The 22,734-nt window shown below is 29.9% G+C and overlaps 2 protein-coding genes across 2 annotated transcripts; one reads left to right on the forward strand and one right to left on the reverse strand.

Annotated features, from left to right (window-relative positions):
- Nucleotides 1-6,680: 6,680 nt before the first annotated feature.
- LOC114276614 (BTB/POZ domain and ankyrin repeat-containing protein NPR1) lies at nt 6,681-12,183 on the forward strand. Its single transcript, XM_028218398.2, has 4 exons — nt 6,681-7,510; nt 9,034-9,781; nt 10,719-10,922; nt 11,724-12,183. Exons 1-4 carry the CDS (start codon nt 6,971-6,973, stop codon nt 11,993-11,995), a joined length of 1,764 nt encoding a protein of 587 aa, XP_028074199.1. The 5' UTR covers nt 6,681-6,970; the 3' UTR covers nt 11,996-12,183.
- Nucleotides 12,184-14,672: 2,489 nt separating this feature from the next.
- On the reverse strand, nt 14,673-15,600 carry LOC114276604 (uncharacterized). Its single transcript, XM_082902797.1, has one exon. It carries the CDS (start codon nt 15,475-15,477, stop codon nt 14,686-14,688), a length of 792 nt encoding a protein of 263 aa, XP_082758923.1. The 5' UTR covers nt 15,478-15,600; the 3' UTR covers nt 14,673-14,685.
- Between the last annotated feature and the right edge of the window lie 7,134 nt (nt 15,601-22,734).

Here is a 22,734-nt window from a genome sequence, read left to right on the forward strand (position 1 = left end):
TACAATTGTCTCCGTTGTACATTTGCTTCCTGGGCTGATGTTGATCCTTTTACTTCGGCTTTTACAGCTTCTCTTATTAATTTAGACACCTCGTCTGTAGTGAGTCTTGATGATTCTGAGTAATTGGATCCGGCCTCGCTTACTGATGGGCCTATGTCAACTGGGCCGCTAGGCTGATTATTTGGGCCAGTGTTGATTATTGATGGGTCGTGGGTCGGCAAAATTATGTCGCGCCGACTGAATGATTCAAGCCCATCTCGAATTGAACTTGCTGACATTTGTGCCGCCATTATTCTTTGGACCGATGAACCGTATTGGCCCATCGGTGCTGACAATGTCATTGTGGATCGAAAACGTGATTCGGAATTGCAGTGTGTTAGTCTTGCCTTTGTTAATTTACGCTCCACATGCCAAATATCCACGTGGCTGTTGTTGAATACCTTGGACAAAACAGTTATTAATGGCGGCCGATAAGTAATTTCATCTGGGAACGATGATGTTTGGAAAGCCAATGTGGCTTTCATTTTGTAATATTTCATATCATCGTTGATGTTTGTTTGTAGCAATTTGTACGACGCTGTCTATGGGCATCCTTTCTTATCTGCGGCAGCATAGGCGTTTTCAAAATATGTGATATCATTGAGAGTGAGTTATGGCCTCAATGCGACGTCGTTTTAGAGTTCAAAGTAAGAACATTTTCCTCACATATGCCCAATATTCTATACCTAAAGAGAGATTGTTAGAGAAAATTAGAGCGTTGTTCACAACCCTCCTATCAAAAGATAAATGGACAAATAAGATTTAAGCCAAACAACTATAAAAGGATCAACATATAAAACATTAAGGTAGATGAGGTAATCCAAGAGATCCATTTAATATATTCATTGCATATTTCTCATAATGGCCGCTCAATATAATGACTTGATTGTCGAAAGATACTGCCGACCAACCCTGGTCGAGGTTGATCATTGATATTTGGTTTCTCTTCACATAAGTCAAGGAGGGGACATGTCATTTTATTTTTCTTATCGAGATAATTTCACGTTTCACCGTTGCCAAAAAAAAAAATGCATTGTTTAGACCTAGATATCTTAGTTGCAGACTGTTAGGTAGCTTCACATATTGCATTCATCACATCACATTTCTATCCCAGTAGACCCTGAAATGCAAAAGCTCTATGGTGCCATTAATAAATTCATCTTAGATTTGCAAAAGACATGATTGGAAATGAGCAAAGGTTCATATTTCCGCACCGGATTCCGTCAACCAAAATTTTCACGTCTCTCTGTTCAAGTAACTTACAATGACATAATGGCTCTATTTAATATTATTTATAAACTAGTTTTTATGATTATAATATTTTAAATTATTAATTTAAAATAATTAAAATAAATTATAAATCAGTAAAGAAGTTAAAATCTATAATAATGCTTGAGACCATTAAAAGTGGTGCTCTAAAAGTACCAACAATGATGTGGCAGTGGACGGGACCCACTTCTTGTGTCTTGTTTTTATTTTTTATTTTTTATTTATTTAAAGTGCTTACCAACTCATTAGTGATGTTTTAGAGCACCACTTTTAGTAGGATGTATCATTACCGTAAAATCTATTTAGTTGAGTAAGTTTTATACAGTAGTTTTTTTTTTGGTCTAAAGTATTTATAACGTCATCAAAAGTTTTGTAGATTTGTAATTAAATAAACTAAAAAAATGTAACAAAATTTAATTTAATGAAATCCTCTCTCTCTCTCTTTTGTCAACAAGTTATAATTTAGAATTATAATCAAACATTATCAATTAATTTTTTAAATAAATAAGCTAAATAAATTGACTTATAAACACTATCAAAGTGAACTGAATTGTTCCTTAAGGAAGAAAAACAAAGAAAGAGTAATGTTAGAAATTATGAAAAAAAATAATATTATGAAATATTTCATAAAAAATTTCATTTTTAAATTAGTGTGTGGTATATATAAGAATATTTTGAAAAATTTTTAACTTATTTTGGGTCATATCATCTCTCATATTTTTTATTTATAAAAAGGTAAAAAAACTAAAAAAAATCAAAAATTTAGTTTTTAACTAATTTTCTAAACCACTTCATAATTCAAAAATAAAAATTTTTTATACAATATTTCATAATATTTTTTCATAATTCCTATCATATAAATAGAATAATTGCTATCACATCATTATAATAGTCCCTTTTTTGTTTTTTTTTTAATTTAACTTCAACTTGTATCAAAGAAAGAATAGGCATGTCATCATTTGACTTTGACCACCGCCATTTTCAAGGTAATTATTTGTTATTACTACATAAGACTTTTTCAAATGCCACCAATTATCTTTCTAATTAGTAATCCAAAATTCTTCAGATATTATCTACCATGGACTAATTTTATTTTTATTTTTTAAAAAAAGTATATTGTACCCCCTACTTAGATTAAATAAATAAATAAACTAAAAACTTCAGCCTGTATTTTTGTTTTTAATTTTCAAAACATGTTTCACTAACTGTTCTGGCACAAAAATAAAACATAGAAATATAATGGGCACTTTCGAATTTTTCATTATTTTTGTTTTTAAAGATATTAAAATAAAAAATAAAAAATAAAACAAAATACAACCAAGGAGGGAAAATAATTCTAGTTGTTTGAATTAAAATTTAGAAATAGCTAATATATGCAATTTTATATATCCAAGTGATATTTGGTTTGGATTTTCGAAATTCACTTTTCAAAATATTGATTTTTTTTTATTTTTTTCATGTTTTTTTGTTTTTACTAAATTTTTTTAATATTTTAAGCAATTTTTTTAACTTTTAGATACACCAAACATAAACACACTTAAAAAATATAATATTTGTGAAAAAAATCTTTAGAAAATTCATTAAATACCAAAAACATATAATAATAAAAAATATGAAAATTGAATATATTTTTGTATTCTTGTGTATTTATTGATTTTTAAAACTATTTTTTACAAATATTTTACTTTTTAGATACATCTAAATAAAGTGCATTTAAAAAAGTAAAAACATATTGCTTAAAATTTAAAAAATATTCACTAAAACCAAAAAATATGAAAAATAAAAAAATTCAATTTTCAAAAAATTGAATCTAGAAAATTGAAATCAAACATACTAAATAGTTTGAATTAAAATTTGGTAATTGAGAAGAGTAACGTTGGAGACCCAAAAGTTTTATCAATTTTTTTACTAAATGTTTCACATAGATAATCAATTTTTTTGACTAAATGTTTCATATAAATATGAGACTCATACCATATAAGTCTTACACAAATTCTATATCTATATGAAACATTTGATAAAAAAATTAATATAACTTTGAAAATTTCTAAATTTTTGAGTCTTAGATCTTTGATGGAATTTTTGTTTTTTCATTCGTGATGTTAATTGTTAGTCATTTGGTGTATCGAAATTAGTAAATGTGCGTGTTAAAACATCTTTAACGGTTTAGAAATTTTCATTAAATATGAGTAAAAAAAAGTTAATTTTCTCAATCTAATACGAGTAGCTCCAATAGTTATGGATACACTGTAGTGTGCATCAAAAGCGAAGGGGACATCCGGTGGGTCAACTGGTAGGTCGACCGGTTAGGTATTTTTTTTACCCAATTCGCAGGCCAATTGAAGCAGATTTTTGCATGAGGTCAACCGGCCAGACGTCCAGCCAGTTGATCGGTGGAGCCACCTCCGACGTTACAGCACAGTGAAATGGTAAAATCTCACACGGATCCTCAGTTTGATGAAACTTTTGCCCCGTTCTCAGTTTGATACAGCTTTGGTGAAACTATTGGAGATAGAAAAAGTTAATTTTTTCATCAAATTCAAATTTGATACTAAATCTGATGCAACGTTGGAGATGATCTTATAAAAGTAAATTACAGTATTAGTTGTTAGTATGTGTCTAAGAAAAAAAATAAAATAAAAAAAAAAAAATAATAATAATAATAATAATGTCACATCTATAATTCAACTTAGATACACCCCACCTGGATATATAGGGTCACATCAAAAGTTTGACAACTTAATATTTTAATTCTTATTTGTTTTTTTTATTAATATCAAAAGAATACAAAAAAATAAATAAAATAGACTATATAAATCGATAAGATAAAAAATTACTTTTTATTCATATTCATTACACTTTTTCTTTTATAAAAGTTAAAAAAATCCCAAAACAAAAACCAAATAAGACTAAAAAAGATTAGGCTAAAAAAGTTCCAATATAAAAAAATTAACTTATATTAACCAATGCCAAATGAACTCTTAGTATAAAAATTAAAAAATTAATAATTTATAAAAAAATTTAAAAATTCTATTTTATCTTTACTTTTTATACATTTTTCATAAAAATTAAAAGATGATTCTAAATATATTATTTGTTTACTTTATATTTTAACCAAACCCCAACTTCGTGGTAAACTGAAACGATTGATTGTGAAATGTAGACAACATTAAAATTAAAAATGAGCTAATAAATATTTAGTTGCGGCTTGACCCAAAAAAAAAAAAAAAAAAAGAAGTTGATTTTTTAGAATTTGAGCTTTTTAAATTTGGAACCAAAAAATTAGTTTGGCAATTTTTTTTTTGATTTTTAAGAGAGAAAAATTAAAATAATTATGATTTAAATATAATATTTTTGGATTGTTTTGGCAAGTGGATAAAAAGCCACTTTTTGGCTAGTTTTGAAAAGTGGGTAAAAAATCACTTCTTTTTTTTTTCTTTTAACTTATTTTGGATTACATTCTATTTTTTACACATTTTTTCAAAAAAAATTTATAAAAGTTAGAAAGTCAGCTTTTAATCAACTTTTCAAAACATTTGTCTTATTAACTTATATAACTTATTTTATCTTTTGTACTTTTTTAATCCCAACTTAAATAGCCAAACGAAATCTTTTAGTAATTATTTAATCTCTTAGATAAATTAAAGTTAAAAATAATACAAGCAATTTTATTTGTGATTGTTGTTATGAAATATTTTTTTTTCTCCCCTCTTAGTTATGAGACCAATATATATATATATATATATATTACTATTTGAAAAATTAGATTAATTAAAATTTTGTACACACCCTTAAAAAAAAAGGGTGGAAAATGAAAAAACAAGGTAGTTTGTTCTCATGAAAAGAAAATTTATCTTTGGCATGATACATTTATTGCCTTTGTTAGTTGCTTTCAATATATTTTTATAATAATTAGACACATTTTTCTTAGAAATGAAAGAATCAAAATTAAACACATTTTGGTTGAAAATTCTTTGTAAAGCCTCTTTTTATGGCATAACTCAAAATCAGAAAATTTGATCACTTGGTCAAAATGAAAGGGCAAAAAAAAAAAATTTATACCAGCCGGTGAATTTTTAAGTTTTTATCAATAGAATCCTTGTCAAGAAAAAATAATAATTTAATATATAAATAAGAATTATTTTATGAATAGCTTTTAAATTACTTTCTTTAATTCAACTTGAATTAAAAAAAGTAATACTATATATATCACTTGTAATTTATCATGATAAAACTTGTGATTTATCATGTTAACAATCTAAAATGAATATATTTTGAAGTTCATTATTTTTTAAATTCAATTTGAACTCACTCGATAAATTAATACTATGTATATTTGTTTATCGATTCAATTGAAACTTGTTTGAAACAAATTAAAATAAAATAAAAACTAAACTTAATTACATTTTAATGTAAAATTTAGAAATTCTATTACTAAACATTAGGGTAAATTATAAATATACTCTCTGAAATTTATTTAAAATACAAATTGTTCTTTTAGTTTGAAAAATTACAGATAATTTCTTATCAAAATTTTTTATTTAATAAAATTAATTGAAAAAATAAAATTCCTAACTGAATTCTTATACAATAATAAAATTATCTGAATTATTAATTGAAATAAATTTTTAACATTATTAAAAATTATTAATTAATTTGATAATTTATTAATAAAATAAAGTATTTATTATAAAATTAAAAATTTTAAGGGACGGAGACGGAATTTATCCTAAACTTCCTATGACAATTTTGTTATGAGGAATGACTTGGAAGTTGAGGTATTTGACTGGTTAAAATCATTAAATAGAAAATTCTGATTGGTAAAAGTTATTAGATGAAAAACTCGTATTTATAAGAATCTTTGAAAAAATTTAAGTAAATTATGTTTTTATAAATTTTTACCAATAAGAAATTTCTATTTAATAACTCTTATTGATTTTTTTTTAACTGTCTGATGTAAATAAAAATTTAACTGTGAAGAAGCCAAATTCTTCTGTCTGATATAATTAAAAATTCTACTGCAAAGAAGACAAATCCTTTAAGGTTGGTTTGGAAAGTGGATTGATTTTTTAATTTTTTGATTTTTTTAACTATTTTAATTTGTGGCTAAAATATTTGATTTTGGAAGGATTTTTTGCTTTTTTAACTTTTTTGTTTGTGAGAGAAAGAATGTAATGATTATGAGTTGAATGTGATATTTTATTTTATTAAATTAAAAAATTTATTTTAGTTTCGTGATAGGAGGTGAGATTGTCCTCATGTTATAACTTGTCTCTAACCCTAAAAAAATAAAAAATAAAAAAAGTAAAAATTAGAGATATTTTGTCTCATGTGGAAAAAAAATTTAATGAAGTGGATTAAATAAAACTTTCACATACAACTGCCTGCCTAATTTTTATCCAAAATATATTTAAAAACTTAAAATAAAAGTTGTTTTAATACCTGTCTCTGTGGAACTCAGCTTACGACGATGATGGACAACCCAACCCCTCTCTCTTCTGACTTCATCTTACCCCTCTAAAACCTCTCTCCCTCTCTTCTCCCAATCTCCATGGCCATCTTCTCTCTCTGATTGATATCTCCAAATCCATGCCCTTTTCCCTCACTTTTAGCCCCCTCTCCTCTCTCTCCACTTCCCCTACTTTCTCTCTTTAAAACTTCCATGGATACTCGCGCTGGTTTCTCAGATTCCAACGACCTCAGTGGCGGGAACAGCAGCAGCATATGCTATGTCGCCAACACCGAATCTCTCTCTCCCGAACCCCCCTTCCCTCCCGACATCACCGCCATGAGACGACTCTCCGAAAACCTCGAGTCGATCTTCGATTCCTCGCCTCCTCCGGAGTTTGACTTCTTCGCCGACGCTAGCATCGCAGTCGCCGGCGGCCGAGAAGTCGCCGTTCACCGGTGCATTTTGTCGGCGAGGAGTCCGTTTCTGAAAACTGTGTTTTGCGGCAAAGAGAGAGGAGTGAAGTTGGAATTGAAGGAGTTAGCGAAGGATTTCGAGGTGAGTTTCGATGCGTTGGTCGTTGTTTTGGTGTATTTGTATAGTGGAAAGGTGAGATCGTTGCCGGAAGGTGTTTGTGTTTGCGTCGATGACCAGTGTTCTCACGCCGCGTGCCGGCCGGCCGTGGATTTCGTGGTGGAGGTGCTATACGCTTCCTTCATTTTCCAGATATCTGAATTGGTTGCTCTGTATCAGGTACTGAGTGATTCTTTGTGTTTTCTCATCTTCAATTTTGAATAAGTTGTGTGTTCTTCATTTCATGTTGCAACTGTTGTTGTATTCGTTGATTAGTTACTGTATAATCATGAACCTTAGTTTTATCAACCTACTACTAATGTCCAAAAATGCTATTTTTCACCAATTTCAGGAGAATTGCTTTTTGAAATTCTGTTTGACTCTTATTTGGTAGTGATCGCTTATGGTACCTTCGTTTCGCTTATGCCAGGTGGAGTGAGATAGAGGATGTGTGTAGATAGTAGTAGTACTTAGCAATCTTTACAAAAAGAAAGCAATCCTTATCAAATTGTTTCGAGTTTCTTATAAATTAATGGGCAAATTATATCCATGGTCCTTGCAATTTGCCTTTTTGTGTCAATTTGGTTAATAAATGTATTTCCAATTGTATCAATCTTACCCCTTAATTTTTCACATTGTATCGATTTAGTCAAATTGATAAAATCCTTTAAGAAGAAATTGGACAGCAATCAGGAGCAAAATGGACTATTTTAGCCGTTGATTTTAGTCCAATTTTGTAAAGGGGTGTTATTAATTAGATTAAATTGGCATAATATGGAAATTTTAATAGTAAAATTGATGCAATTAGAACTATAAGAATCAAATTGACACAAGGCAGACTACAAGCATCATTTGCCCTTAATTAAACAAAATTGGGGCCATATTTTGCAATGCATGTGACAAAATTATTAAAATGAACCTGAAAATTGGAAATAATCCCTGGAATAATTGGTGAATGATTTCACTGTTGTAATTACTTCCTTTCATCTTGAAATTGTTCACAAGTTTCTCAAAACTGTATTTGATATGTATGTCTAATGCCATAAAATATTGTAATTCAAATTTATCTCCATGAGTTAAACACATGCATTACGACCAAACAAGCTTTTGCTTGGACTTATATGAAGTCAGTTTGGCACCTTTCATATGGTGGAAGGGAGCTTTATTAATCTTTATGATGAGAGAAATGCTTATATATGGTAAGATCATAGAAGTTATACCATGTTAAGAGATAATCTCATAGTGCTACAATTTTGTAAAAGGTGAAATTATTAAATTTCAATATGTTAAGAGCATGGTGCATTTGGAAACTCCTAAGATTCTCTTATTGTGATAGAGTATGCTACCAGACCTGCTTGTAATTGTTCCCAGTTGTCGCATGCACATGAGAAAAGAATGCTATTTGTGTTGACAGTTTGGATTGACAGAAACCAGTGAAAGCACACATTGGGGCTTTCTTCCTTTAATTAATATTAAGATCTTCATACTTAATATTTAATTGATAGCCCAATTGTTCTACTAAAATGTCAGAATCCCAATTTCCATTACTTAAAGCAGACAAGTCTATAGTACGCAACTGTAGATACTTTTCATTGATATGTGTCCGTATCTGCATGACATGGATGCGTTTATCGGCTTTTGTAGCAGTGTGCCCACCGTCACTGGTTGCTTTTCTGAATTTCTTTTTATCTCTATCCTTGCAGAGGCACCTATTAGATATTCTTGAAAAGGTTGCAGCAGATGATGTTTTGGTGGTTTTATCTCTTGCAAATATTTGTGGTAAAGCATGTGAGAAACTGCTTACGAGGTGCATTGAGAATATTATTAGGTCCGATGTTGACATCATAACTCTTGAAAAAACCTTGCCCCAACCTATTGCCAAACAAATTGTTGATTCACGCAAGGAACTTGGCTTGCATGGGCCTGAAAGTAGTGGTTTCCCTGATAAACATGTGAAAAGAATACTTCGGGCTTTAGATTCAGATGATGTTGAATTGGTCAGAATGCTTCTGAAAGAGGGTCATACCACTCTAGATGATGCATATGCACTACATTATGCTGTCGCATATTGCGATGCAAAGACCACAACGGAGCTTCTTGATCTTGCGATTGCTGATGTTAACCACAAGAATCCAAGGGGTTACACTGTGCTGCATGTTGCTGCAATGCGAAAAGAGCCTAAAATTATAGTATCTCTTCTAACAAAAGGAGCCCAACCATCTGATCTCACATCAGATGGTAGAAAAGCACTTCAGATTTCAAAGAGGCTCACCAGGGCTGCGGATTACTATAAGTCTACCGAGGAAGGAAAAGCCTCTCCCAAGGATCGGCTGTGCATAGAGATATTGGAGCAAGCAGAAGGAAGAGATCCATTACTAGGAGAAGCTTCTGTTTCACTTGCTATGGCAGGTGATGATCTGCGAATGAAGTTGTTGTACCTCGAAAATAGAGGTAAATTTTTCTATTGTCTCAAAAATTTTCTTCTTCTATCCTTTGGATAATACATGTTACCTTTCCTGGTTAAGCGAATCGTAGCTTATTAAGTTTGAGTGACGATGGTGCTTTCCATTCGAGCTTTTGATATTTGACATATTAATAGTTTCTGTCTAATACTACCATGATGAGAATCTTCAAACCGTTTCATTTCCTTTAATGCACTTATATTACTATGTAGCATATTTATGTTATTTACCAATCACCGCTTCTGCAACTTGAACTATGACCAACTCTAGTAATGCAAATGAAGGTTGAAATTGTTATAAAAAATTCTTAATTTGACAACATACAAAGAGGATTGCAGTATGATGTAACATGAATGTACGTCATGGAGATCAAGAGGTTCTGCATGGCTACAAGCTTTACCAGATGGGAAAAAAGAACAAAAGAAAAAGGGGTTTCCACTAGAGAGAGAGAGAGAGAGAGAGAATTGCCTGTTTATAACAATTTTTCAGATATTCATTGAAGGATGTATTTCTGTTATCTGCATCTGGAAAACTGTTTTTCTCCTCTCTCTCTCCCCGTGTCTCTGTCTCTCTCAGAAGTACGTTTTGCATTAGGACTCGCAAATTTAGTCCAACTTTTGTCGGTTTTACTCCATTCTCGCAATTAATCTCTCTCTCTCTCTCTCTCTATATATATATATATATATGTGAGAAGTAAGTTTTGCACTATGACTTGCAAATTTAGTCCAACTTTTATCAGTTTTACACCATTCTCGCAATTAATCTGCCTATTGAGTGAAGATCTATAAAGTCTTCAATTTATATTTGTTTTCAATCTCTTGGACAATCATTATGGTATTCTTCTTATTTCTAGTTAAATCGGATATGTATTGCTAGACCAGCTTATTATGATGATTACTTTATTAATTAAATGCCCTTTTTCTCAGTTGGATTAGCAAAACTTCTTTTCCCCATGGAAGCAAAAGTGGCAATGGACATTGCTCAAGTGGATGGCACTTCTGAGTTTCCATTGTACAGCATCAACTCTAAGAACATGCCTGGTGTCCAGAGGACAACTGTGGACTTGAATGACGCACCTTTCAAGATCAAAGACGAGCATCTGAATAGGCTAAAAGCACTCTCCAAAACTGGTAATGATACTTTTTTTATTTTCAGATTTAAAGGTTCACAAATAAATGGTAATTCGAATTTTAAATGTTGGCAATTGCTTTTTTGAGTAGCTTTTTTGTTTTCTTTTTTTCTATGTTTAGTGGAAAAAAAAAAAAATTCCCAAGAAGTTTTACATTTTTAGGTTCTACGAGACTAGGCGGTCCTGAAAAATAAAAAGAACTAATAATTTTTTTTTGGAAAAAGTGTTTTTTTGAACTCATTTGTCATTTAATGGACCTGAAAAGTACAAAACATTTGACACAAATCTAAAAGAAGTTCACTAAAGACCAAACAGAGTAGAGGTTTTTTTTTCTTCTATTTTATTTATTATGATATGAGTATAAATACCCGACAGGTTAATATTATCCAGTATGGACAAATAATCGTTGAACAAGTTTGATGTCCAAATTACCCACCCAAAAAAAGTTTGATGTCCAAATGTGCAATTTTATTTCAAAATTCTATAGAATATTTTTTTTTCACTAAATTGACTCTATGGACATTTGAATACAAATACTGATATTATGAGACAAATTCTGAACTAGCCTAATAGTTGATTGCTCCTCCAATATATATTAAACTTAATTAAAATATGAACGGTGAAAATATTATACAGTGATCTGCATAAATATCCACATATACGTGTTTATAAAAAAAAAAAAAACAAAAACAAAAAACAAAAATCTAAGAAAAAACAGTTTTCAAAAATTAAACCAAATTGTGTTTAGCATCCCGACATTTGTAAAAAAGCCTCATACTTTCTGTGTTTTGTATGTGGACAGTGGAACTAGGGAAACGTTTCTTCCCTCGTTGTTCAGAAGTTCTCAATAAGATCATGGACGCTGATGACTTGTCTGAGCTAGCTTACTTAGACAATGAAACTCACGAGGAGCGACAACTGAAGAAGCAGCGGTATATGGAACTACAAGAAGTTCTAACTAAGGCATTCACTGAGGATAAACGGGAATTTGATAAGTCCAACATATCATCATCTTCATCATCGACATCCATGGGGGTCAGCAGGGCTAACGGTAAACTCACTTTCAAGAAATAAATTACACATGATTAAGATGCAAAAAAATCATCTTCTTGTTGTGCAATGATTTTGATTGTTATTAAGGATTTGGTGTATTTTTGTCTATTTGGCTAATGTTTTGACAGAAAATTATAGGACAAAAGTCAGTTCAACAGTTGATATTTGTACATATTCCCAGATTCTAATCATTGAATTTCTGTTGGTTGTGTTTGGGTGTGCTTGGTTTTTGTTATTAGAGGACTAGCATTTGTGGTCTTTTTGAATGGCATTAACATTTTGTTTGTTTCGGCTTTCAAAATTAAAAATTATTTTCTACTTAAATAATTTTATATTTTAAAATTTTGGTATGACAAAAAAATGATGTCTTTTTTTATGGAAATCACCATTAATGAAAAACAAACTTATTTAAATAGAAAATACTTTCAATTTTGAAAGGTGAAAAATATTTTTTGAAATAAAATTTTATTAATGTCACTAAACTATTACAATCGTCACCACTACCTCACCATCACCTTCTTCCCATCATTGACATCGCCACCGCCACGTATAACCATCATCATGATCACCAACATAATCTTTAACACATTTGTTTTAGTATCGTAACCAACGTTAAAAAAAAAAATTGTTAGTAAAGATTTTTTATTGGCATTGTGTTTTGTTAGAAAATTTAGAAAGAAAAAAAAAATTAAGAAAAAAAACTCATTTCCTTCTTTTACAAAAAAATTAAAAAGTAATTTTTACTTACCTTTTCAAAACATTCTTGACTAATCTTGGTTGAAATTACTAAGAAGCTCTAGTCAAAGAGCTTTTTATTTCAGTAAACTAATTATTATTCTTTCTTGTTTGTTATTGCTTTCATTTGGCCAACAAAATCCAATCTGAAACCCCTTTAGTCACATCTTTGCTTTACTCAAAAGACCCACAAACTAGACAAAATTTGGTTAATTTGTTTGAACTTTCTAGTTAAACAAACATATTTTATCTAGGAAAGTGACACATACATCCCGGAAACACACACATCAATCTTGTCTCTCACAAGAGGGATGTTTTAGGAATAGTTTTTGAAAAATGCTACGTATCTTAAATAAATTATTAAATTTTTTGTTAAATCTCTGATATGAATGTGACACTCACACAAATTTAAAAGTGTGTAAATTTCACATTTATATGAAAAATTTGATAAAATTTTTAATAAATTATTTAAAATCTCTAATATAACTCATAATTTTTAGAACCCAAATGTATAACATTTGATTATTTGGTAACCAGTGTCATATCATAACATTAATGTTCAAGAACACTAGTTTGCAATGATTAAAGCATGTTTTTTTTAATGAAAGGAAAAGACACTTTTGCTCTTTGTTTTGGTGCTTTGAAATTAATAAAAATTTCAAAAACATGGAGAGATGTGAGATACCTAAAATATCTCTTTAAATTTATTTATAATGACATGAAATTATTTAAAATGATTTAAATATATATATATTTTTTAATGAAAAAATTTACAGAAAAATAAAAAAGTATACTTTTTTAATACACCCCAAACCAAAATCTGTCTTAATTAATTCTTAAGCAAATTAACAAATGATATTTGACAATTTATGTCATTGGGTTAAATTTAAGAATGATGTTTTAGAGGTCTTAATCATTTTCTTAAGAAAACACCTATTGTTTCATTTTTGTACTCAAAACAATTTTGAAAAATTAAAAAATAAAACCTTTTTCGTATTTCCTAAAAAGTTGGTTATTTTTTAAAAAAATTTATGACAAATAATTTTTGGACATAAGTTTCTTTCAGAAAATGAAAACGCAACCAAACAGGCCATAAAGATGAACCAAATAGCAACTTCAAACCTCATGGAATCAACCACATATGAAATGAAAAGTACCTAACTTGAGAGAAAGTGTATCACAGCATTTATAGCAATATTAATTACAAAATAACAACTTTAAACATCAATGTTTTTTTTCAACCAAATATATAATGAAAAGTACCTAAGTTAGAGAGAAATGGTGTCATAAATTCTTAAATATCAACACTAATTTGTTGCTGCTGTTTGTCAAAGAAAACCCAAAAAACCTATCAATTGGGTGATCCATCTACACCTTATACTTTCCTTTTCACCTGTTGTAGCAAAAGAAGCCCAGTAAGTATGTGACTATACTTTGTGTAACATTAACAACAAAACTTTCATTTTAGGTATTGTTTGGTAACGTTTATTATTTACAAAAATAATAAATATATTTGGCATATACGTATTTTAAAGAAAATATATATTTTAAAAACAAGTGAAAAGTCACAAGAGGCAAGTGGGCTGCCTATGTTTTCTATTTTTAAAAATTGTAACACTGGAAACAGAAACATGTTTGAGAACTTATATTTTGTTATTTAAAAGAAAAATGACAAACAGTTTCAAAATTTCCAAAATTTCCAAAATTTAAAGGAAACAAATTCCCATTCCTTCTAGCAACCATTCTCTGCCACTCTCCTACCCGTGTCCGGTAACTAGCCAAACATGTTTTTTTTTTTTTTTTTTTTTTGAAATATATGCGTCCGAAACATTTTTTCTTTTTCTATTTTGCAAAAACAAATAAAACAAAGCCATGTTTTTTTTTAATTTTATTTTCTGCAGCTACAAACCAAATGACAATGCTTAATAAAATTGAAGAATGAACAAGAAGATCATATACCTCAAACACCATTGACATCAATGCTTGGATGATTCAACACAATCCACTTCCACTTCTTCAACCAGTGGCTTCGCAATCAAATTCTCCCATTCAAGAACAATCTTAGAATGGTATTGCTTCAACTCTGCCTCATCTTGAGCTTCAAATTCATCTTCCATCAATTTCTGCAAGAAAGTATAATTCTCCAAGTTCAAATCCAGACTAACCGATCCAGGATTCACAACGTTGGAAGCCTTTTGAACCAGACTAGTACTTCCCTCACCATCCATTGAAGCATGCAACAGTGTTTTCTCTTCTGATTTAATTATTGCCAACTCCTCCCGATCATTATCCATGGCTTCCACCGAGTTGTTTTCGCGCTGTGGGCTCCCCAATGTCTGTTTCTTCTCAATTTGGCCATTGCAAAGCTCTCTTTTCAGTGTTTTTTCCACTTCTGATTCAATTCTTGTCAACTCCTCATTTTGCTCCCTCCCATTACTATCCATGGCTTCGTTGCGTCGTTGTGGGCTCGCCAGTCTCTGTTTCTTTGCAATTTGGGCATTGAAGATCTCTCTTTTCTGCCTCAGAAGATTGATAAATTTGTTCATTGCAGGGTTGGCTAATGCTTTGGCTATGAAAGCATATATTTGTTGTTGCCTACATTTGGTTATGTTTTCTATCTTCTCATTCACAGCAACCAAACAGCTCTCTGTGATCTCTTGTTGTTTTTTCAATTTTTGGATTTCCATTTTTATTTTGTTCCAATCATTCCTGAGTTTCTCTAGCTCAGTTTCGACGCCGAGTTGTGGTGAATCAGAGCAAAGCTTCATGGTTCCTTCTTGTTGCAAGTTTTGGGGATTTCGTTTTCTCCTCTTGATGGTTTTCAACAAATGTTTTTTGCCTCCTTGAAACCCTTCATTTGCAAATTCCCATGTGTCTAAACCAATCTTCTTGAAACCCTTTAACAATTATAACCCCAAAAAATAAAAATAAAAAATTTAGATCCAATGCATGATTAGATATGCAAACAGCAAAACCTAGGTATAGTAATGTACAAAATCAATTTAAGAGAAAAAAATTATTGTTAGATTTATTGGAGGAATTCAACCCAAAACCAATAGGGGTAATGGGTGGAACTAAACTTGGATGGCATAAATAAGCAAACATGAGACAAGATTCTACCACTCTCTTTATATGTGGCAAAATCAAATGCAGAGGTGATATTGAAATGAACTTGAGCAAAGATTTGACTCACTGGAGGCCACCGTTCAAGACCGAACTTTAATGTTATGTTAAATTTGTTGAAAGTACTCAGTTTAAAAATTTTTGCCAATTGATTTTTGAGTTGAATGAGGCCAATATTAATCCCAACAAGTATACAAATTCAAATAGCCATTAAAATAAAATAAAACCCATTATGAAGAGAGATTATACAAACAAAACCCATCAAAATTATTCCACATATAACCCCATTGCAAAACCCAAAAATTTAAAAGAGATTATAATTTTTTTTTTGGTTGAACTAACTAGTAAATTAAACAAAACCCATTAGGAAGAGAGATTATAGAAACAAAATTCACAAAAATAAATCCGAAATTCAGAAAATAACCCATCAAAAGACTTCAAAAAAGGGTTGATCCACAAATACAAACATTAAGCAAAACCCATATAATACAGACATCAAATTTATCAGAATAGAAAACAAGAGGTAGATTATATATATATATATACAGAGAGAGAGAGAGAGAGAGAGAGAGAGAGAGAGATTGATTCTCTCACATAGCTGTTGAGCTGGCGAATGAAGCTTGAGAAGTTGCTGTGCTTGAAGTATTTGGGCAAAAGATTGGCAGAGAATTGGGGAGGGTTGAAGACAATGAAGCTTTTCCTAAATTTAGTCCATGATATGATCTCATTTGTGAGAGGGTCTTCCACCATTTCAAATATCTTCTTCAGAAATGGAGGTGGTCCTCCTACTTCAAAGAGTCTCTCCGTAGGGCTTGGCACCAATGTTGGTGAAATTGGTAAACCACCACCACCACCACCACCACCACCACTTCCACATTCACAATCATCATCATCAAGCACTATCACTAGTGGTTCTTCTTTAACTACCACAACTTTCAATGCCTTCTCTTCCTCCTCAAGAAAAGCTCCTCCTCCTCCTCCTCCTCCTCCTCCACCACCACCACCACCACTCCCATTTCCACAGTCATTATCAAGCAATTTCATTGGTGGTTCTTCCTGAACTGCCACAACTTTCAATGCCTTTTCTTCCTCAAGAAAAGCTCCTCCACCAGCAACAGCAGCAGAAATATCATCTTCAATCAACACAATTTTCTCCTCCTTTATTGTTTGCATTTCAATCACTGTTAAGAAAGAGAGAGAGAGTGAGAGAGAGAGAGAGAGGGAGAGCTGTGGATTAAGATTTCCAAAATCGGTTATTATCTCTGTTTCTACTAGTGACTGAGAAATGTGAAAAAAGGAATTGGATATATATATATAGGATCTTGATTGTGGGGGGGGGGGGGGGGGGGGGGGGGGCGGTGTTTGTTGGCTCAGGGATGGCCCAATGTGCAAAATGAGTTGTCCGGCTGATTGTTTTGCCATTTGTAGCTCTCTTACAAATCTCGTGTCTCTCCACCTCATTCAGTTCCCCAACTTTTTTGATACTTCACTTTGTCCCACCCTAAAAGCATCAAAATTGCTACTATAAAAAAGAGGTAAATTGCACTAACCTCCCACAAAGTTTGGAAAAAATTATAGTAAGTCTCATGATTTGAACGTAATTACATTGAGGCCTATTAACATTTTGGGATTGACTTCCCTCAATCCGTGATTGGACTTGTGGGTGTTGTTGGGCCCATGAGGGCCTACCACAAGTTCTGTTTCGATAATCCAAACCGTTCAATGTATAGAACTCGTCAACTACTATATGTCTGTAAAACATCACGTTGGTCAGATATCGATAGATATTTCATCGGATCAGATTTCTGTCAATCGTTTATTTTATCACCGTCCATTTTTTTTTATACAAAACTAATTTGATTACATAACTATCGATATCCGATCAACATGATTTTTTACAAGTATATAGTATTCAACGAGTTCTACACATTGAACGATTCAAATTATCACAACAGGACCCATGGTGAACCCTCATGAGCCCAACAACACCCTCCAGTCTGACAGAAGGGAAGCCAAACTCTAAGATTTTAATTTACATAACACTTAGTCCCATTTTTTATCAATATTTCATTAATCATTTGGATGAAAATTTGTTGTCATTTTTTTTTACACTGAATTTATTTTATTTTATTTTGTTTATTATTGTGTATTCATACTGTTTTAATTAATTTTTATCATTTTACCTTTAATAAAAGAAAGGCTAATGTAATTATTTCAAAATTGTAAGATTGTTTGTATTACTTCCAAATCTCAAGAGCGGTCAGTGTAATTTTCTAAAAAACTAAAAATAAAAAGCCCAGCTTTATCGGTCATACTAGGGGTTTGCTCGGTGCAATTCGGTGTGATTTGAGGATAAAATTAAAATCAAACTGTAAATGGTGGATTGATAAATTTGACATCTGTAACCAAATCATGGTTTGGATAGTTCCGACTTATTAGTTGGTAGAAAAATAATTTTAAATAATTATCAAGCTTTCATATAATATTTTTCATATATAACGCTAATTGATTTTATATAATATTTTTCATATAAATAACTCTAATACATCCAGTTTTACATCTCACATCTATTTCATACTGATTTTTATTTCGATATTTTATTGGGAGAAAAATATATATATTAACTATGAAAGGACGATACAATTTCAAAAGTAAATTATAAATTTTAAATCACGAATCAAACTAATTCCTAATAGGCAAATCAGTACAAATTGAACAATTTTAACGCATCAAGTGATATTTTGCACAATCCTTTGTCCCTCTACTGATATTATATATTTGGTAAAATCACAACCATGAATTCAAAAAAGCAAATCACAATGGACGAAATTGGGTCTTGAAAACCATCATCCAAACACCTCATGCAAAGCATGAATATTGTCCTTCTGTATAGAGCAACAAATATGTAATAATTGATATGTATATATGGAATATCATTGGAAAACTGAAAATTAGTGAAAAGAACGTAAACTTAGGCCATGTTTGTTATAACCTAAAAAAGTTAAAAAATCAAAAAGTCACTATCCTATTTAAGTTATACTATCCAACTTACATTTTTATATTTTTATAATTATTTTTATTTTTTTCTACAAATTTACAATTCCACCGATATTATCTTATGGGCACTGTCCTCTGTACTCTAATATTCTCTTATTGGTGGTTTTGCTTCTAAATTATTTTGATGCATTGTCCTCTATCCTGCAATATTCTCTTAATTGTTCTTCTTCTTTTTTTTCTTTTTAAAAAATATCTGATAACAAATGTACTTTTATACAAGTTAATAAATTTTATTTTATTATTGATGTGTTCTGTAATAATAAAATTTTAAATTTATAACAAAACGCAATTTTAATGATATGATAAATATCAAATCAGTAACTAACTAAATCAGTATAAAATTACTTTAAAAAAAAAACAAGATGGTGTTTGGGAAGTGAGTTTTTATGTAGATTTTATTAGATGTAGGTTTTTATGAGATAAAAAATTTTTGGTGTTTGGGAAGATAGTTGGATTTTTATGTGGTTGGATGTGATGTTTGTGAGAGAAAAAGTGAAATGATTATGAGATTAGATGTGATATTTTGTTTGGATGTGTTTTTTTTGGTTTTGTAAAACTTTTGTCTTTTAGTGGAAAAAATGAGACAAAAATTTGGGAACTTGCTTCATTCCCATGTTGTAGACAATCCTTAACTTGGGCTTTGTTTGGATGTTTTTCTTACACAAATTTAAAATTCAAATACAATTTTAAATTTTTTTATTTTTGTTATTAAAAGTGAAAAATTAATTATATTTTTTTCAAGTTTCAAATAGATGAGTGTAATTTACCCTATCAAAATCAAGAGAGAAAATGTGTTTGTGGCATTGAATAATTTTCGATATTACTTATTGGAGAATATACAGAACAATATATTGTCATTGCCTTCGTTTGGGACGTGGATTGACTTTTTAGTTTTTTGGTTATTTTAGCTTAATGTTAAAAAACCTCGTTTAGGATAGTTTTTTGAATTTTTTGATTTTTGTGAAAAAAAAAATGAAATAATTATGATTTGAATATGACATTTTATCTTATTGACTTTTTAACTTATTTTGGGTTGTTTTGAGAAGATAATTAAAAGTTGACTTTTTAGATTTTTTTTTGTAGCTTTTTTTGAAAAAAATATACAAAAAAAATATAAAAGATGATGTGACTCAAAATAAATTAAAAATTAAAAAATAGTTTTTAACTCATTTTCTAAAAAAATCTTATATCTTTTTAATAATTAAAATAACTAAATAGCCTATACCAAACATAGCCCATATATGTTTCTAAGCCGTTTAATGTCGATTGGACAAATGCATTGATGACGGTTGAGATCGTTTGGTCCTTTTCTGTCAAGTTTGTTTGTTTATTTGGTTTATTTATTTTTTATACCAAAATCCAAATCATTACAAAATTAATAATATTATGAATTCAGACTTATCAATTCAGAAATTATTCAAAATTATGATCTTGTATTTAGATTTATTATACTTATAGATCTCACATTTCATAAATTTAATTTTCATCACACAATCACCTATCAAAAAAATCTGGGTAATTAAGTCTAGGATAGCAAACATATTCTTACAAAAAATATTTTCTAAATATTAAGACCTTGTCTAGAACTTTTTATTTTTCCATATTTTCTGAACATAAACACTCTAAAAATTGAATTTTTTTTTTCATTTTTTTTTTGTTTGAAGTGAATTTTTTAGTATTTTATGTAATTTTTATTTTATTTTAGATATAGTTCAAAAATATAATATTTACAAGAAAAACTTTAAAAATTTCACCAAATACAAAAATATAAAAATATAATATATTTTCGTATTAAAATTTTTTTTTGTACAAATTATATACTTTTAAGTATATCAAAATTAAGTGGATCTAAAAAGTAAAAAAAATAATTAAAATATTTAAAAATACTAAAAATATAAAAACACTAATTAAAATTTTATAAAATTATTTTTCAAAACTCAAAATCAAGTAGAGTTGTTTATTTTAAAAACTTAAGTTGTTTTTTGAAGTCTTGAAATCACGATTTTAAAAAAATTAATAATAAATAAAATACGGCTGAGGTTTGCCTCTAGTCCACCATCTGGAGGGTCTAGTTCGGCCCATTAGGTCCCTTTTCGATAATCCGAGTCATTTATATTTTAGGATTTGTTGAGTACATTATTCCCGTAAAAAATCACGTTGATCGGATAACGGATACTATGCATTCGGATCACTTTTTTATGAACCGCTTTCAGACCATCCATTTTTTTCCAGGCAAAAGTTATCCGAATACATAGTATCTATAATCCGATTGACGTAATTTTATACAAGAATAATGTACTCAATAAATTTTAAAATATGAACGGTTTTGATTATTGAAATAGACTCAAAAGTGAGCTCAATGAACCGAACGGGACCAAATTATCCCAGATCTGTACTGGAGACCGTCCGAACCCTTAAATACAATGGCCAAATTGAAATTCCGCAGTTTGGCGTTGTTCAAATTAGGAACCAAAGTAAAAAGAATCAAATTATGAGTTAAAAGTGTAATTTGTTATTATTATTATCCATCATATCAAGAACTATTTAGGACTAAACAATGTAGTATTAATTTTAGAGACTAGACCCTCTCTAGTTTGGTATCACAATAGCATACTTCAACCCCATCGAATTAGAGATATGCCACTGAATAATTTTATGAGGACTATTAATAATGTACTATTAATTTTATGATATCCGAGCAATGAATTTGTGCTATATCAACATATTTTTATAAAGAGGCTAAAATGCCAACTTTCAGTATATATATATAAGGTCAAAGAAATTGTTTGTCATAAATTAAAAAAAGTTAAATGTCACATTAAATTTTTACTCAAAAAAAAAAAATATTTTTTAGCAACTTTTCAAACGCATTAACTAACCAGGGATTGGATTTTCTCAAGTTGACCATCCAACTTGAAAGGGCGATTGCATTTGATAGATTCATTTTGGGGCTAACCTCAATAATAAAGATAGGCAATGTCCGTAAAGAATAAAGATGGTAGTTGTCGACGGTAAATCTGAGATAGCGACAAATGAAGGTGATGACGAGTAACGTCAACTAATGGTGAAGATGATGGAGGTGATGGGAGAGGATCAATGGAAACAGTGAAGATTTGTGTGAGAGATAGTGAAAGTGATGTAGAAAATAGAAATACAAAAATAGATATAATAGTGAAATTGGTTCTTAAATGAAGAATAAAATTGTTCATTAACTTAATGTACTATATTTTTTTGTTCTTTAAATCTATAAGAAATTAAACCAATGACTTTTCTGAATAAGATTAATTAGTGTGTCATTTTGCCAATAGAAGTGAGTAATAAGGGTGTTTTGACCAAATATCTCAAAAAAAATAAAAAAATAAGTAAAAACTATAAACAGTTGAGAAAAAAATTGCGCCAATAGTCCCACTATATAAAATGGGTGCAATTTGGAATGTCCTAACCCAAACAACCCGAAATATTTTAAATTGGATAAGGTTATACATTTTTCTTTTTCTTTTTCTTTTTTGCAAATAATGATTTGATTTCGTATGATATTTCATTTTCAATCGAAGCACCAACTATTATTCTTTATGATTTTGAAACTGAGATAGAAAATAATAATTGGGAAATTATAAAAACAAAAATGGGTGTATTCATTAAAAAAAATAAAGGCTACAATAACTTATACGTGTTTAAAAAATTTGAGAACTGAAGTTCCAAGAAATTGCTGACACTTAAAAAAGTTTTAAACTTGAGACTCTTGAGAGATCACACCTTTCAGCCCCAGGCTTTTACCACCAGATCAACCCTGCTAACGCTACTTGTAATTTTATAAGACAAAAATAACTGAAAGAATTAATTAT

Source organism: Camellia sinensis, chromosome 13, assembly GCF_055761805.1.
Source record: "Camellia sinensis isolate YWXY chromosome 13, ASM5576180v1, whole genome shotgun sequence".
Classification (NCBI taxonomy): domain Eukaryota; kingdom Viridiplantae; phylum Streptophyta; class Magnoliopsida; order Ericales; family Theaceae; genus Camellia; species Camellia sinensis.

Coding starts and splice junctions, on each gene's coding strand:
- LOC114276614 (XM_028218398.2), top strand. CDS start 6,971: ATGGATACTCGCGCTGGTTTCTCAGATTCCAACGACCTCAGTGGCGGG. Junction 9,782..10,718: donor GTTGTACCTCGAAAATAGAG/GTAAATTTTTCT, acceptor CCTTTTTCTCAG/TTGGATTAGCAAAACTTCTT. Junction 10,923..11,723: donor AAAAGCACTCTCCAAAACTG/GTAATGATACTT, acceptor GTATGTGGACAG/TGGAACTAGGGAAACGTTTC.
- LOC114276604 (XM_082902797.1), bottom strand. CDS start 15,477: ATGAAGCTTTGCTCTGATTCACCACAACTCGGCGTCGAAACTGAGCTA.